The sequence below is a fragment of the Carcharhinus amblyrhynchos genome, chromosome 7 (genome assembly GCF_965287045.1).
Source record: "Carcharhinus amblyrhynchos chromosome 7, sCarAmb.v2.hapA, whole genome shotgun sequence".
Lineage (NCBI taxonomy): Eukaryota > Metazoa > Chordata > Chondrichthyes > Carcharhiniformes > Carcharhinidae > Carcharhinus > Carcharhinus amblyrhynchos.
In genome coordinates, this window is record NC_137330.1 from 106,277,636 (window position 1) to 106,293,904 (window position 16,269).

Consider the following 16,269-nt stretch of genomic DNA (forward strand, 5'->3'; position numbering starts at 1 on the left):
GATCTGTAATAGAGTGAGGGGGGCAGGAGGTTCTGTAACAGAGTGAGGGGGCAGGAGGATCTGTAATAGAGTGAGGGGGTAGGAGGGTCTAATAACAGTGAGGGGTGAGGGGTGGGGGGGGGGGCAGGAGGATCTGTAACAGAGTGAGGGAGGATAAACTGTCAGTGTGGCAATCCCAGTGTGGGCACCATAAACCAGCACAGTGTGAGAACTTAGCAGCACCAAGACTGGGAGATAGCAGCATCTTATTGAATTATCCAGTTGTAAACGTGGGACAGGGGGCTGAGGGGGGGAGGGCAAGAGAGAGGGGCTGAGGGGCTGAGGGGAGGGTGTCTGAGGGAGAGGGGCTGGGGGGAGGGTGTCTGAGGGGAGGGTGTCTGAGGGAGCTGGGCAGCCTGATGGTGTTGGATCCTCAGGCGGGACACTCCTGAAGCAGACACGGGGGGGTGAGGGACCCGGGGAGGGGGGGATGACAGCGAAGGGCCCGAGTGCTGAGGGCGGCCAGCCTCTGGCGGAGGGACCGGGGCAGGAGGAGGGAGAGGCCGGCAGCCCGGAGCCGGCCCCCCGCTACAAGGAGCCGCTGAACGGGGAGGCGAGCGCGGCGGAGGCGGGCTGGCGGCTGCAGCCGGGAGCCGGGGCCGGGGATGGGGACGGGGAGCAGGCGGCGGGCACTGAGCCCCTCCAGGAGAAGGTGGCGGGCAGCCCCCAGCCCGCTGTCCCAGTGCCCCCGGAGGGAGGCTGGGGCTGGGTGGTGATGTTCGCCTCCATGTGGTGTAACGGCTCCGTGTTTGGCATCCAGAACGCCTTCGGTCTGCTCTTCCTGTCTCTGCTGGACACCTTCGGGGATCCCAGTGACAAACATCTGCGCTTCAAGACAGGTAAGCAGAGAGTGCACAGGGTTAGACCCCCAAATACCCCCGAGAGTGCACAGGGTTAGACCCCCAAATACCCCCGAGAGTGCACAGGGTTAGACCCCCAAATACCCCCGAGAGTGCACAGGGTTAGACCCCCAAATACCCCCGACAGTGCACAGGGTTAGACCCCCAAATACCCCCGACAGTGCACAGGGTTAGACCCCCAAATACCCCCTCCCCCAAATACCCCCGACAGTGCACAGGGTTAGACCCCCAAATACCCCCTCCCCCAAATACCCCCGACAGTGCACAGGGTTAGACCCCCAAATACCCCCGAGAGTGCACAGGGTTAGACCCCCAAATACCCCCGAGAGTGCACAGGGTTAGACCCCCAAATACCCCCTCCCCCAAATACCCCCGAGAGTGCACAGGGTTAGACCCCCAAATACCCCCTCCCCCAAATACCCCCGAGAGTGCACAGGGTTAGACCCCCCTCCCTGGATACCCCAGAGTGCACAGGATTAGACCCCTGATTACCCCCTCCCTGAATACCCCTTGCCAAATATCCCTGCCCAAATATCCCAGAGTGTACATAGGGTTAGACCTCCAAATAACCCCTTCCAAGTTCCCCCTCCCCAAATACCCCAGAGTGTACACAGGGTTAGACCCCCAAATACCCTCTCCCCAAATACTCCCAAAGAGTGGCACAGACTTAGATCCTAAATACCCCCTCCTGAGAAATCTGCTCCCTAAACACCCTCTCCCTAAATACCCACAGAGAGTGCACAGGCTTAAATCCCCAAATATCCCCAGGAGGGTGTACAGCCTGCAACAGTGCCAGGTCCATCCCTAGCTACCCCCCTCCCAGAGTCAAAACCCTCCTGGAGACAGCCTCCACCCAAAGAGACCCCTATCCCTCTTTATCCCAGAGAGATCCCCTCCCTCTCCCACCCGTTACTCCATACATGTTGCAATCTCAAATTTTCCAACTGATTCATCAATGTCCAAGGGAAAGGATTCCTATATTTCCTGCCAGTCTTTCTGTCTCCCCACGTTCCCACTGCCAGGATCATCTTTTGGGAATGCTAATCACTGACTCGCTTTGTTGCTGCTGCTTACGTGGTGCAGGAGAGTTACCCCTGTGTCCTGCCCAATGTTAATCCCTCAGTCAACCCCACAAACATAAAAAACACCTTCTGAAGTTTATTTATTAATGTCACAAAGAGGCTTATGTTAACACTGCAATGAAGTTACTGTGAAAATCCCCTAGTTGCCACACTCCAGTGCTTTTTTCACATACGCTTAGGGAGGATTTAACATGGCCAATCAACCGAACACACACACCTTTCGGAATGTAGGATGAAACCGGAGCACCTGGAGGAAACCCACACAACATGGGGAGAATGTGCAATCTCCACACAGTGACCCAAGCTAGGAATTGAACCTGGGTCCCTGGCTGTGTGAAGTAGCAATGCTAACCACTGTGCCCCCGTGCCGCCCCACTTATTGTCACTTTGCTGTTTGTGGGGGCTTACTGTGTTTAAATGGACTGTTCCTACATTACAACTACAATTCCAGAGTATTTACTTACATGTCAGTAAAGTACTTTAGAACGTCCTGTGTGCCCAGAACGATGCTACATAAATGCATTCATTATATTTTATATCCTTTGATTGCATGGCCCCATTGGCTGGTAGGTGAGCGCTTGCAGGTTATCAGTGGGCAAACAAACGTTATTGTAGTTTTGTTGACTGGACAGTGATTGAGAAAGTTGGCACTCTTTTATAGTAAAAATTACAGTGCAGCTTTTCTGTTCAACAAAGGAACAGGAGGACTTCATTTAGTTCCTTAACTCTATCATTCTGTCCAATTTGATCTGCCTTCCCTTCAATTCTCTTGACATCCTTACCTAACAAAAACACATTGAACAGTCTTACAGCCCAGTGGCATGGTGGTTAGCACAGCTGCCTCACAGCACCAGGATTCGATTCCTGGCTTGGGTCACTGTCTGTGTAGAGTTTGCACGTTCTCCCCATGTCTGCATGGGTTTCCTCCCACCATCCAAAAGATGTGCGGGTTAGTGGATTGGCCACGCTAAATTCTGCCTTAGTGTTAGCGGGATAAGCAGGGTAAATGTGTGGAGTTACAGGGATAGAGCCGGGGTGGGGTTGTGGTTGGTACAAACTCGATGGTCCGAATTCTGTACTGTAGGATTCTATGAATGTACTCAGCATGTACAACCTTTTTGGCGTAAGTTCCTATTGCCCTTTGTGAGAGAAGGATTGTTCTTGATTTCACTGCTAAACAGCCTGGCTCTAATTGAAAAATGAGCCTTGAACAATTTTTTTAAGCCCTCTTGCTTTGGCTCCCCCCACTGCACCCCCCACCTCTCACACCATCCAAATAATTTTCTATCTACTGAATCGTTTTATCATTTTAAAGACCTTGACTAAACCACTCAAACTCCTAAATTTATGAGAATATATAATTTTTGGAAGGAAGAACATGGAGAGACAATATAAAATGAAGAGTATAACACTAAAGAGGGTCCAGGACACGTACATCTGTGTATATGCGAGTAAACCATTGAAAGTGATAGGGCAGGTTGAAGGTATGGTTAATAAAGTATGCAGTATCCTAGGCTTTATTAATATGGACACAGTATACAAAAGCAAGGAGGTTATGTTGAACTTGTACAATGCACTAGTTCAGCCTCAGCTGGAGTATTGTGTCCAGTTCTGGGCAACACACTTCAAGAAAGATGTGAAGACATCACAGGAGATACATGGTGGCACAGTGTTTAGCACTGCTGCCTCACAGTGCAAGGAACCTGAATTCGATTCTTTCTGTGTGGAGTTTGCACATTCTCCCTTTAATTGCGTGGGTTTCCTCCCACAGTCCAAAAGTTTTGCGGGTTAGGATGATTGGCCATGACAAATTGCCTCTTAGTGTCAGGGGGACTAGGAGGGTAAATACGTGGGGTTACGGGGATAGGACCTAGGTGGGATAGTTTTCAGTGCAGGCTTGATGGGCCAAATGGCCTGCTTCTGCACTGTGGATTCTATGATGCAGAAAAGTTTCATGCTGACTGTTTCAGGGATGAGAAACTTCTGAAAGTTATGAAGATAGATTGTACTGTTTTCCTTGGAGAGAGGTGGCTGAAAGGAAATCTGTTAGAGGTGGCCAAAATCATGAGGGGGATCTGGACACAGTAGTTGTGGAGAAACTGTTCCCACTCATGAAAGGATTGATAACAAGAGTGCACAGATTTAAAATAATTGGCAAAAGAAACAGAAGTGACGGGAGAAGAAACTTTTTCACGCAGCGAGTGAGTTAAGGTCTGGAATACGCTGTTTGAAAGTGTGATGGAGGAGGAAGGTTCAATTGAAACAAAAAGGGAATCTGATGGTTATTTGAAAAGGAAAAATGTGCAGGGGAGAAGGTAAAGGAATAGCACTCATTGAAATACTTATGTGGAGAGCCAGTGCAGTTGGGATGGGCTGAATGGCTTTTTGTGATTGCTGCCTGCGCTGTTTTACAGGCATTATTAACCTGTTTAGTTTAGATGGATGCTGTTTGCTTCTTAATACCATTGCCGTGGCGCTTGTACTTGAGTGTTCTGTTGTTTGGAAAGTCTATCTTGAGATGTATTAATTGAATATCTGTCATGTCTCATCTCATGGAGTCATAGAGGTTTACAGCGTGGAAGTAGGCCCTTCAGCCCAACTTGTCTATGCCACCTTTGTTTAAACCACTAAGCTAGTCAAAATTGCCTGCATTTGGCCCAAATCCCACTATACCCATCTTATCCATGTAACTGTCTCAACGCTTTTTAAACAACAAAATTGTACCCACTTCTACTACTACATCTGGCAGCTTGTTCCAGACACTCCCCACCCTTTGTGAAAAAATTGCATCTCTGGACTCTTTTCTGTATCTCCCATCTCACCTTAAATTTATGTCCTCTAGTTTTAGATTCCCCTATCTTTTAGAAAAAGGTATTGACTATCTAGCTGATCTGTGCCCCTCATTATTTTATAGACCTCTATAAGATCACTCCTCAGCCTCCTACACTCCAGAGAAAAAAGTCCCAGTCTATCCAGCCTCTCCTTTATAACTCAAGCTGAGCCCTGTCAACTCAGCATCAACTGGGGACACGTCATAGAGCATCGCTAGACCATGACTATCTGGACAAATCCAAAGGTGCAGTGTTGATTTTAATGCCAGTTTAAGTATGGAATTCTTTTTAATCTTGAAAGTAAATAGAGTATGGCCAAAGTTATTTGGGTACAGGAATGGTGATAATGATTCGGGAGTAGCACAGTGGTTAGCACTGCTATCTCACAGCGCCACGGACCAAGGTTCAATTCCCAGCTTGGGTCACTGTCTGCGTGCAGTTTGCACATTCTCCCTGTATCTGCGTGGCTTTCCTCTGGGTGCTCTGGTTTCCTCCCACAGTACAAAGATGTGTGGGCAGCTGTATAGAACATTGGTTAGGCCGCAGCTGGAGTACTGTGTGCAGTTTTGGGCGCCGCACCTGCGCAAAGATATTTTGGCCTTGGAGGGAGTGCAGAGGAGGTTTACTAGGCTGATACCGGAGTTGAGGGGGTTGAGCTATGAGGAGAGGCTGAATAAACTGGGCTTGTACTCGTTAGAGTTTAGAAGAATGAGGGGAGATCTCATTGAGACATACAAGATGATGAATGGGATGGATAGGATAGAGGTGGAGAGACTCTTCCCGCTCAAAAAAGACAGTAGGACTAGGGGGCACAGCCTCAAGATAAAAGGGGGGCGGTTTAGAACGGAGTTGAGGAGGAACTTCTTCACTCAAAGGGTGGTGAATCTCTGGAATTCTCTGCCCGTTGAAGTGGTGGAGGCTGCCTCGCTAAATATTTTTAAGACGCGGGTTGATGGGTTTTTGATAGGAGAGGGGATTAAGGGTTATGGGGAGAGGGCGGGAAAGTGGAACTGAGCAGCGACAGATCAGCCATGATCTTATTGAATGGCGGGGCAGGCTCGAAGGGCTGGATGGCCTACTCCTGCTCCTATTTCTTATGTTCTTATGGGTTGGGTGGATTGGCCATGCTAAATTGGCCCTTAGTGTCAGGGGGACTAGCAAGGGTAAATGCATGGGGTTACGGGGATAGGGCCTGGGTGGGATTGTGGTCAGTGCAGACTAGATGGACCAAATGGCCACCTCCTGCACTGTAGGGATTCTGTGCTAATACAGATAGCTCATAGTCTAGCACTGACATTCTTAAACTCAAAACAGGTTCTGAGGAGGCTGCCATTTGGCCTGTTTTTCTTGCGCTGGCTCTTTGAAGGAGCTCTTCTCACTTATCCAATTTCCTTTTTTTTGAAATATGTGGCACCTGCTTTCATCTCTCCCTTCAGAGAATGTGACCATAACTACCAGCTATGTTTAAAAAGTTTTGTCCCTTTGATGCTATTGCCAATTACCTCAAATCTGTGTCCTCTCGTTATCAGCCCTGTTTCTCTTTACTTACTCTTATCAAAGTCCTTTTGTAACCTTGAACACCTCCATTAGATTTTAACAGTACGTGTCAGTATTTTTAATGTACACAATCCTTTTTAAGCGGCTTGCCTGAAAACATGACTATGGGCCCAAGTTAACAGTGAAAACGTACACCAAAACATGTTATAATTTACACCCACGTTTCTCCTATTATAATGAAAGCGGCAGAAAATGTTGGATAAACTCAGCACCTCTGGTAGCGTCTGTGGAGGGAGTAACAGAGTTAATGGTTCGAGTCTGTATGACTCTTCTACAATCACACGGGGTGGAATATTCCCAAAAAACGGCAAAGTGTCAGGTTCTGACTGAAAACCGGTGTGCTTCTCTCGGGAAACACAGCCGGCTTTTAGAACAGCGCAGTCCAGGCCCTTCGACCCTCAAAGTTGCGCCGACCAGTGGAACGAATCTAATGACCTTCTAACCTAAACTATTCCAATGTTATCCATGTTATTCCAATGTTAACCAGATCTTCAGACACTTTGTCAAAAATAAATCGGGCAGGGAGAGGATGTTTTAGGGGATGTGTTGTAGTGGGACGGGGCCTGATAGAACTGGCTCCACGGAGATTGGGGTGCCCAGATTTCAAAATAAAGTTAAACAATCCCAACTTGGGACCCCTGGTGGGCAACGGGAACACATACAACCCTCAAATGTAGAGGGGCAACCTTCCCCGCACGCGCACCCATACCACACAGGCGTCAAGGTGACCGAACCTGCCCCCCCTACCTCCCTCCCTCTCTCCTCTACACACAACATGTGCTCTTGCACACCAACAACATTGGGGCACCCCCCCCCCCACCCCCCCCCCGCCTTCCCATTTACAGTCTCTGCTTCCTCACCCTTATGCAAGCACATTCACCCCCGCCCCCCCCCCCCCCGCCACACCCCCACAACCCATTAGGGGCTATCCTGAGGACTTGCCCTGGTGCTGCCAGATTGGTAATGCCAAGGTACCAGGTTGGTAGTGACAGGGCACTGTCCTTTCATGTCCCTCACCACCTGTGGGGCTATACTCACCTCCCATGCCCCGAGCACAGTCATCACAATTAGCTTTCATTTAATGCAGTTGGACCCAGTGATGTTTGGTGGGGGAGCGGTGGGGTTAGTGGGTTTGGGGAGAGGAGGGAAGGGGCAGGGAAAATCTCAAATTGAAATCTTGCTACCGCAAATCTGAATTCTGGCCCTCTCCTGAGATTTAGCAGCCTTAACAGCTTTGTGCCTGTGGTGAACGGATCCTCAGAATCGCATCCATAGACTTGGAAATTTTAACTCTGTTTCTCTCTTCACAAGCGCTGCCAGACCTGCTGAGTTTATCCAGCACTTTGTTTTTATTTCAGATTTCCAGCATCTGCAGTATTTTGCTTTTATTGTCATCTGATATAGTCTGGTAAATGTAGCTAACCATGATATTTGTCCTCATTTTAATGGAATAGGATCTAACTGTTCTTATAAGCCTGTTACATCTTAATCATTCCAGTAAATCGGCTTTGGGACAGGCCATCACCAGAAACAAAAATGTGATCCTTGTGCTTTTAGTTCTTATCATGCAGGTAGAAGTCTCTAAACACTAGTGCTTTTCCTGTACCTTGTGTCGGTGTTGGGTGCCTTGACATGAACTAATCGATGCTAATCTGTAAAGAAAGGCGTTCCTATAGCCTCTGCAATGCACGTTTACAAACAGGAACTCTCGTCATGTTTCTGGTCTATAGGAAACTCGCACTGTCAACTAGTTATTGTGCAGTGAAAATCCTAGCGGTGCAGAAATGTTGCATTCTGTCTGCTCTGATTTAATATAAAACGTTCATAACTGGATGAAGCTCAGAACTCCTCTTGCCGTGAGGTTTTTACTTTTACAGGCATAATCGAGACTCTGCCTGTCGCCTCCTCTTCCACAGCAGTCAGTGTGTTGCTCTTAGAGCACAAACAATGGCTTAGGAGTTATTGAGGTGTGTCATCATCCCCACTACTTTTGCTATATTGTCCTGAAAAGTAAGTGGATTGCCACAAATGTAAGTTTGCTGAGTTGGTTCTTACTGATTGCATGAGCTATTTGTGACAAATGTTATGTTGGAAGATGGATCTATCCATCTATTTGTGACAAATGTTATGTTGGAAGATGGTACTATAGCTGGAGCTCAGAACTCCAGTTTTGTTTGTGGTCAAATGTTACACTTCAGGCAATGGTTACAGTAAGTGTGTCAAAGCTTTGACTGCATCTTATTTGGTAACCTGCTTGCCTTTTTCCAGTGTGGTAGAGTGGTTGTTGACTGTTGTATTTACCTCCCTTTCTGGCAAGAAAGGAAAATCTCAGCCTTGCGTTCTGACTGGTAGTCAGTGAAGTCCCAGAAGGTGTATAGATTTTGCATCTTTCATTCAAAGGAACATAGTAAACTGGGGAAAGCTAAAGGGTAAAATGCTTCTCGTGTTAAAAAGATACAAAAGCCTGAGGTCACGTACCGCCAACCGACTTAAGAACAGCTTCTTCTCTGCTGCCATCAGACTTTTGAATGGACCTACCTCACATTAAGTTGACCTTTCTCTGCACCCTGGCTATTACTGTAACACTACATTCTGCACCCTGTCCTTTCCCTCTCTATGAACGGTATGCTTTATCTGTATAGTGCGCAAGAAACAACATTTTTCACTGTACACTAATACGTTTGAAAATAAATCAAATCTCAGCTGGTAATGAGTATAGAAGGAGATTGTGTTGATATGGTGTCATATCAGTGCATATGATGCACCATAGTGATTTGACTTGAATGAATTATCCTCCATTTAGTCTTTATTGTCTTGTAGCAAATATGGCATCAAATTTATGTGCCACCAATGAGATATATGGCCTGTAAATCTGTTTTTGGTAAAAGAATGTTGACCAGGTTCCAGGAAAACTCTTTACTTTTAGTGGACCTTTGAAATTCCCAGAGAGCAGTGTGTGCTCAATCATTGAGCATGTTCAAGTCCGAGATCGACAGATTTTTGGATTCTAAAATAATCCTGGGATATGAAGATTATCCACAAATCTGATGATTAGAAAAGTGGGATTGAGGAGCCAAATAGCATATTCCTATTTCCTGCATTCTAATGTGTTAGTGCTAGTGCTCTTGTGGAAGCAGGCATGGGAAGTTTCATAGAATCCTTATAGTACAGGAGGAGGCCATTTGGCCCATCGAGTCTATACCAACCACAATCCCACCCAGGCCCTATTCCCGTAACCCTCATTTACCTTGCTAATCCCCCTGACATTAGAGTCAATTTAGCATGGCCAGTCAACCTAACCCGCACATCTTTGGTCTGTGGGAGGAAACTGGAGCACCTGGAGGAAACCCGTGCAGACACAGGGAGAACATGCAAACTCCACACAGACAGTAACCCGAGGCTGGAATTGAACCTGGGTCCCTGGCCCTGTGAGGCAGCAATGCTAACTACTGTGCCATCGTGCTGCCCTATATTGAAGATGCTAAATTGTTGGTGAAAGTGATTGGGAAATAAAAGTAGCTTTCTTTTAATAGCACAGTGAAGTTTCTCCTGGGTTTGTTGCCAGCAGTGTGGAGGAGATGAATGATGGAGAGTGTGGGATAATGGTTGAGGTGTAAATAGAGCTGGTAGTTTGTGTGGGAGATTGAGAACAAGATGAGAAGGTGTAGCTGATGTAGATCACTACTGAGTTTATTGAAGCATGTAAATCAGTTCTGAATTTATTGAAAGGTGGGGCAGTTTTGAGAAGCTGATTGGCCATCTCCTGCTCCTGATCCTTACATTTATTCCTAACCATGATGATTTCCTGGGATTTGTTTTTTGAAAATATGCCCCTGAGTAGCCATGGGTTTAATATTTTAACCCTACAGCAACAGCTCTGACAGTGCAGCACTTAGCCCTTCAGTATCGCAACGAAGTTTCAGTCTGGTTTGTGCTCGAGTCCTGGAGTAGGGATTGAAGCCATGATGTTTCTGACTCCTAAACCATGGCAACAGAGAGAGAGATTGGGAGAGTTCAAAACTGAGGCTCGTCCCTGGCCAGAATCGTTCCAGTGGAGGGTATTGATATATTCACTTGTTACCACTTCTTTTCACTTAAAATTATTTGTATAAATTATACTGCTAGTTTCCTCACGTATTTGAACCAAGAAGTGAATATACTGTGTCCTGACTGTTGAAGGGGGCTGTACAGTTTAGAATGTATTTAATAACTAATTGAATTTGGAAACATTTAATGCAAGCTTGAATTTAAATTCTTGTCGGGGTATATTACACGGGAAAGCAGTGGCTGAGAAATTCTTGCTTGATGTCAACAGTCCTATAGCTGGTCCGTCTAATTTTCCATCCCAATCCTGACGATCCTCGCCATGGGCAGGACAGGCAAAGTCCCAGCCTGAGCACAGTCATTTTTAGCTCTAACACTGGTAGGAATTTTAAGTGTCGGCTCAGGCGAGGAGAATTTGATGTGTAGCTCGCCTGTTTTCCTTACCATGTTGTCTTTCTTGAGAAGAAATACTGGAGGCTCATCCCACGCCAAGGGTGGGATGGAGCCTGAGGAAGCTGGCAGTGTCTGATTTCTGGAAATCAGAGCAGACTGATCTCCAGTTTTATAAAAGAGGACCCCCCCACCACACACTTTTACACACAGTCAATTCCCACTATTTGTGGGAGTTCTGTTCCCTGAAGCGTGAAATGGTGAAGTTGCACTTGAGCAGTGTCACATGCTCAGTGTGCACGTTCTATTTGGGAATGATGTAGGGGAACACAAGAGTTTAACATTCTAAATCACAGATGAGTGAAGTTTTGGGGCTGCAAACTGCGATTGCTTGTACTACATTCGTGAGAGAATTGGTGCATAATTGAAGGGCTGAATGGCCTCCTGCACTATAAGATTCTATGATTCTAAACAAATTTGCAATAGAGGGAATCGTAAGTGACAGAAGTTGACCATCTGATATAGAAGTCTTGCGAGCATTATGACCTTCTTGTCATTTCTAGCTCCTGTTAATAATGTAGTATCTGAGCAGTTTCTGAGGAGCTGTGCTAGTATATTAAAATATATATTGAGTATTTAAATCTTGTTATGGTCTTCTGTGTTATAACAATTTTTGTGATTCTGTTCACATCTCTTGGGCAAGATTTTCCAGTCGCATCTGTCCCGAAACTGGAATTTCCTGCACAAGGTCAACAGATCTTTAAATGGTCTGTCAAATTTTCCATCCCACCTGTGACGATTCCTGCAGCGGATGGGACAGGAAGATTTACCACCTTGTTTGTAAATGTTATTTCTTGGAATACTTCATATCAGTGTTTAGAAATCAATCTTGCTTTATAAAATTTCACTTTTGGACAGAAAGGTTAATGAAAGTTCTTATCCTTGTTTTCAAATTTGTCAATGGCCTTGCCCCTCCCTATCTTTGTAATCTCCATCTCCACAGCCCCGTGAGATATCTACGATCCTTGCATTCTAGTTGTTTGAGTACCTTACACCTAAAGCGCTGAAATTCTTTTCCCAAATCTTTTGGTTTGATTTATTGTCACATGTATTAGCATACAGTGAAAAGTATTGTTTCTTGTGTGCTATGCAGACAAAGCATACCATTCATAGAAAAGGAGAGTGCAGAATATAGTATTACAGTCATAGCAAGGTGTAGAGAAAGATCAACTTAATGCAAGGTAAGTCCATTCAAAAGTCTGACAGCAGCAGGGAAGAAACTGTTCTCAATTTGGTTGTACATGACCTCAGACTTTTGGATCTTTTTCCCAACAGAAGAAGGTATGTCCAAGGTCCTTAATTATGGTGGCTGCTTTGCTGAGGCAGTAGGAAGTGTAGACAGAGTCAATGGATGGGTGGCTGGTTTGCATGATGGATTGGGCTACATTCACAACCTTTTGTAGTTCCTTGCAGTCTTGGACAGAGCAAGAACCATACCAAGCTCTTTCTATCTTTTCTCTTTTTAGGGCATTCCTTAAAATCCACCTCCAGTGACCAAACTTCTGATCATTTTCCTGGATGTCTCCTATGTGGATTGGTCTCCAGTTTTGCTTTGCAATGCTCCTGTAAAGCAACTTGAGGCATTTTTATTATGTTAACACAATAAATGTACAACTCGTAAGCATTTTATTGCGGGGATAATGAAACACTACATCATTAAGTTTGCCAGTGAGCCAGCTGAATTGCCCCATCTTTAAAACAAACTGTTTGCCATTTTCTCTCAGTAATTGAAATTTCTGGACTGTAAAGTGTCAAACTTAAAAAAGCATATTTCATATAAACATGTACTGTGAAACACCAAGAATCTAATATGCATCTTGCATATCATAGTGCGAATATGCATTCCGTCTCTAAACTATCAGTTCATGTCTCAGAATAATTTGAGGAAAGGTTGAGGGAGCTGGAGCTTTTCTCTTTGGAGTGGAGGAGGATGAGAGGCGACTTAATAGAGGTTTATAAGATGATGAGAGGGATTGGTAGAGTGGACGTGCAGACACTATTTCCTTGGGTGGATGTAGCTGTTACTAGGGGGCATAAACATAAGGTTCATGATGGGAGATATAGGAGGGATGTCCGAGGTATATTCTTCACTCAGAGATGGTTGGGGTGTGGAATAGACTGCCTGCTGTGATAGTGGAGTCAGACACTTTAGGAACTTTTCAGTGATTATTGGATAGGTACATGGAGCACACCAGAATGATAGGGAGTGGGATAGTTTGATCTTGGGATTGGACATAGCTTGGCACAACATTGAGGTCCGAAGGGCCTGTACTGTAATGTAATGTTATGTGTTCTAATAACATTTAATAAAAATGAAGTGATTTATTCTGGGCTGTAAGCTAATGCTCCTGGTGATATCCTGTATGTAGTATAAACAGCTGTATCATTTTAAAACAGAGTATCCTCCACCTCATACGGGACACTGACTGTGTTACAATCATTTTAGTCTAAACTGTGAGTAGAAACAAAAATGAACAGCATATTATTCCTTAATCAGCTACTCAAATGTTTGTTTGTTTTTGCTACGTTATTTGTTTATTCTGCTACTTTGAGCAGGAAAGGTTGTCTTTTGGAGCTCTGTTCACCTGCCATTTTCTTTTTGAAAATCTGGAGTCGAAATTACTCTATTTAACGCCAGAATCTCTGCAGTATGTCTGAAGCTAGGGGCGGCATGGTAGCACAGTGGTTAGCACTGCTGTCTCGCAGTGCCAGGAACTCGGGTTTGATTCCCAGCTTGGGTCACTGTCTGTATGAGTTTGTGCATTCTCCCCGTGTCTGCGTGTGTTTCCTCCAGGTGCTCTGGTTTCCTCCCACAGTCCAAAGATGTGCAGGTTTAGGTGCATTGGTCACGCTAAGTTCTCCCTCAATGTACCTGAACAGGTGCCGGAGTGTAGTGACTAGGGGATTTTCACAATAATTTCATTGCAGTGTTAATGTAAACCTACTTGTGACACTAATAAATAAATTTTGAAGCTAATACTATACTAAGACTGATATTGCATATGTTCCTTTTTTTTAATTGTGGCCTTTATTGTTTGAGCAGTGTGAATGTGGGAGAGTAACTTCATTGTAAATTTCAGTGTTTGAAGCTCCAGCTGCTTGCTACATTGCTGGATCAGAGTTCAACCCCAAAGTGCTGGTCTGAACTTTGTCTAAATAGATGCTACAGGAATTTAACGCCTGTTACTCGTTATAATTGTCTAGCGTCATAACCTAAAGGTTAATTTAAATTGCGCAATTTTAAAAAATGATGAGCGACTGGCTTTGATGTATTAAAGGTCAGATGATGAAACTGTAACGGCTTTTGATCCTATCTGTCTGCAACTGTATATCTTTATTGCTGATTTTGTTTTTGCTCCTCAGCTTTCTTGCTAACTTTTTGCTCTGAAGATTAAGATATTGAGGATAGAAATCCCTGAATGCTTTAGCCAAGTGATCATTCTTTGCACTTGAATCTGGCAGTTCAGTTGTACAACTGAGGCGAATGTATACACTCTCCGGCATGCATTAAAAAATCCCACAATGCTAGTCTGAACTCGAACATGGGCATTCTCCATAGCAACAAGGTCAATATTTATCCTTCAACCAATACCACAACCATGATCACAGTGCTGTTTGTTAGACTTGGTTTGCCTAGCTTAGCTGCCATGCTTCTTCCATTACTACAGTGACTACACTTCAAAAGTACCTGTAAAGTGCTGAGGTCATGAAAGGTGCTATACCTTTCTATTTTACTTTTCCATGTAGAAACTTGACGTGGTTGAAATCTAGTGCTCAATTTCCCAAGAGATTGAGAACAAACATTGGACCCTTGTTTAAATCTTTTAGTTGTAGTTTTGAATGCTTCTGGGAATGTACAATAAATGTACTTTGGCAGGATCCATCTATTGTACATATGCAGTTTAACCTTCAAAACTTTTATTTTTCACATTCATGTAATATTTTCTCTCAGAATTATTTAGACAAAAACTCACCGGCAAATCTTGAAACCATTAATGAAGTAACATCCATTTAAATAGAGGTGCAATAAACAATACGTTTCACTGTATCCCAAAACATGTGACAATAATATCAAATCGGACCCTGGGTTGGATTTTACACTTTGTGGTCTGAGGGCAGGTGGGTAAGAGTGGGGGGTGGGGAGCATGCGGCAGCTGGAAAATTGCCACCAATTGGTGGTCTTCACAACCCCTGCAAGGGTTGAGATTGGCTGAAACTAAAAGCTGTGGAATTTTTAAAAACGTGGAATTGTGTAATTATTGCACCTTTTTATGATCTGAAATGAATGCAAATGTTTTTGGGCCACTTCAAATGGGTAGAAGCATTTGGCCTTCTCTTTGGCTACCATGTTGATTAGGCCAAAGTAACTTCAGCATGTCAGCATTTGATTCGGTTAATGCATGTAGCACAGGGCAAAGTCCAAACTGACATAATCTTGAAAGCCCATAAATCTTTTTGTGCCAAAGTCTTACAAACATTGCTCTGACTGGCTCACCTTTATGAGATCTGTCGAATCCCTACACGCAGAAGGTGGCCATTCAGCCCATCAAGTCTGCACCAACTCTCCAAAAGAGCATTTTACCCAAGCTCACCCATCCCTGCGCCTTATCGCCATAACTCGTGCATTTACCATGGCCAATCCACCTAACCTGCATATCTTTAGACTGTGGGAGGAAACTGGAGCACCTGGAGGAAACCCCAGTAGATGGGGGAGAACATGCAAACTCCAAAACAGGCAGTCAGTCAAGACCGGAATTGAATCCCTGCCGCTGTGTGATAGCAGTGCCACCAGGTATAAAGGCAGCAATTCCAATTCCTCATGTCACTCAGCAATAATTTGCATCGGAGGCAGGAACTTTCCAGCATCCTGGACGGGACAGAAAATTTGACAGACTAATCAAAGGTCCCCATCCACTTTGGGTGGGAGCCCCAAGTTTGGAAAATCCCAGCCTGTGTCTTTTGTGTAGAAAAACATGCTTGGCAGAGATGTGTATTTTTCTCCTTTTATCTTGTATTGGTTGTGAGCAGCTGCAAGCAATAGCACCCCATTGATATAAATTTCTGAACTGATGTGTCTTTTCTATTGCAGATAGGTTGCAATGATACAATTTAGATCTTTTATTATGTAGACATTACAGTATCAAAGAATTGTAAATACAGAACATGACTGCAAAATTAGTAACCATTATCACTCAAATAAAGTTATTTGATACTGTGTCGATTAATCTTTCTGATAAACCATAAGGTCACTTTGTCAACATTAAAAATAAAGACACATGAGCAAATACTACTTGAAACATGCTGAAAATATAGATGGGTGGCAGGTGGAGTGTTGATGGTTATAATTGATAAATTGGATTAAAATGTGGAATTCACGTTCACTCATTGGAAACTGGAAAGAAGTTT

General features: G+C 44.7%; 1 protein-coding gene across 1 annotated transcript in view; it reads left to right on the top strand.

Moving 5' to 3' along the window:
- The first annotated feature begins 469 nt into the window (after positions 1–469).
- The window catches only part of slc16a10 (solute carrier family 16 member 10), a 110,992-nt gene continuing 95,192 nt past the window's right edge, over positions 470–16,269 (top strand). The window contains exon 1 of the mRNA XM_080192919.1: positions 470–878. Within this exon, the coding sequence (XP_080049045.1) occupies positions 470–878 (409 nt within the window). The remainder of the gene's footprint in view (positions 879–16,269) is intronic.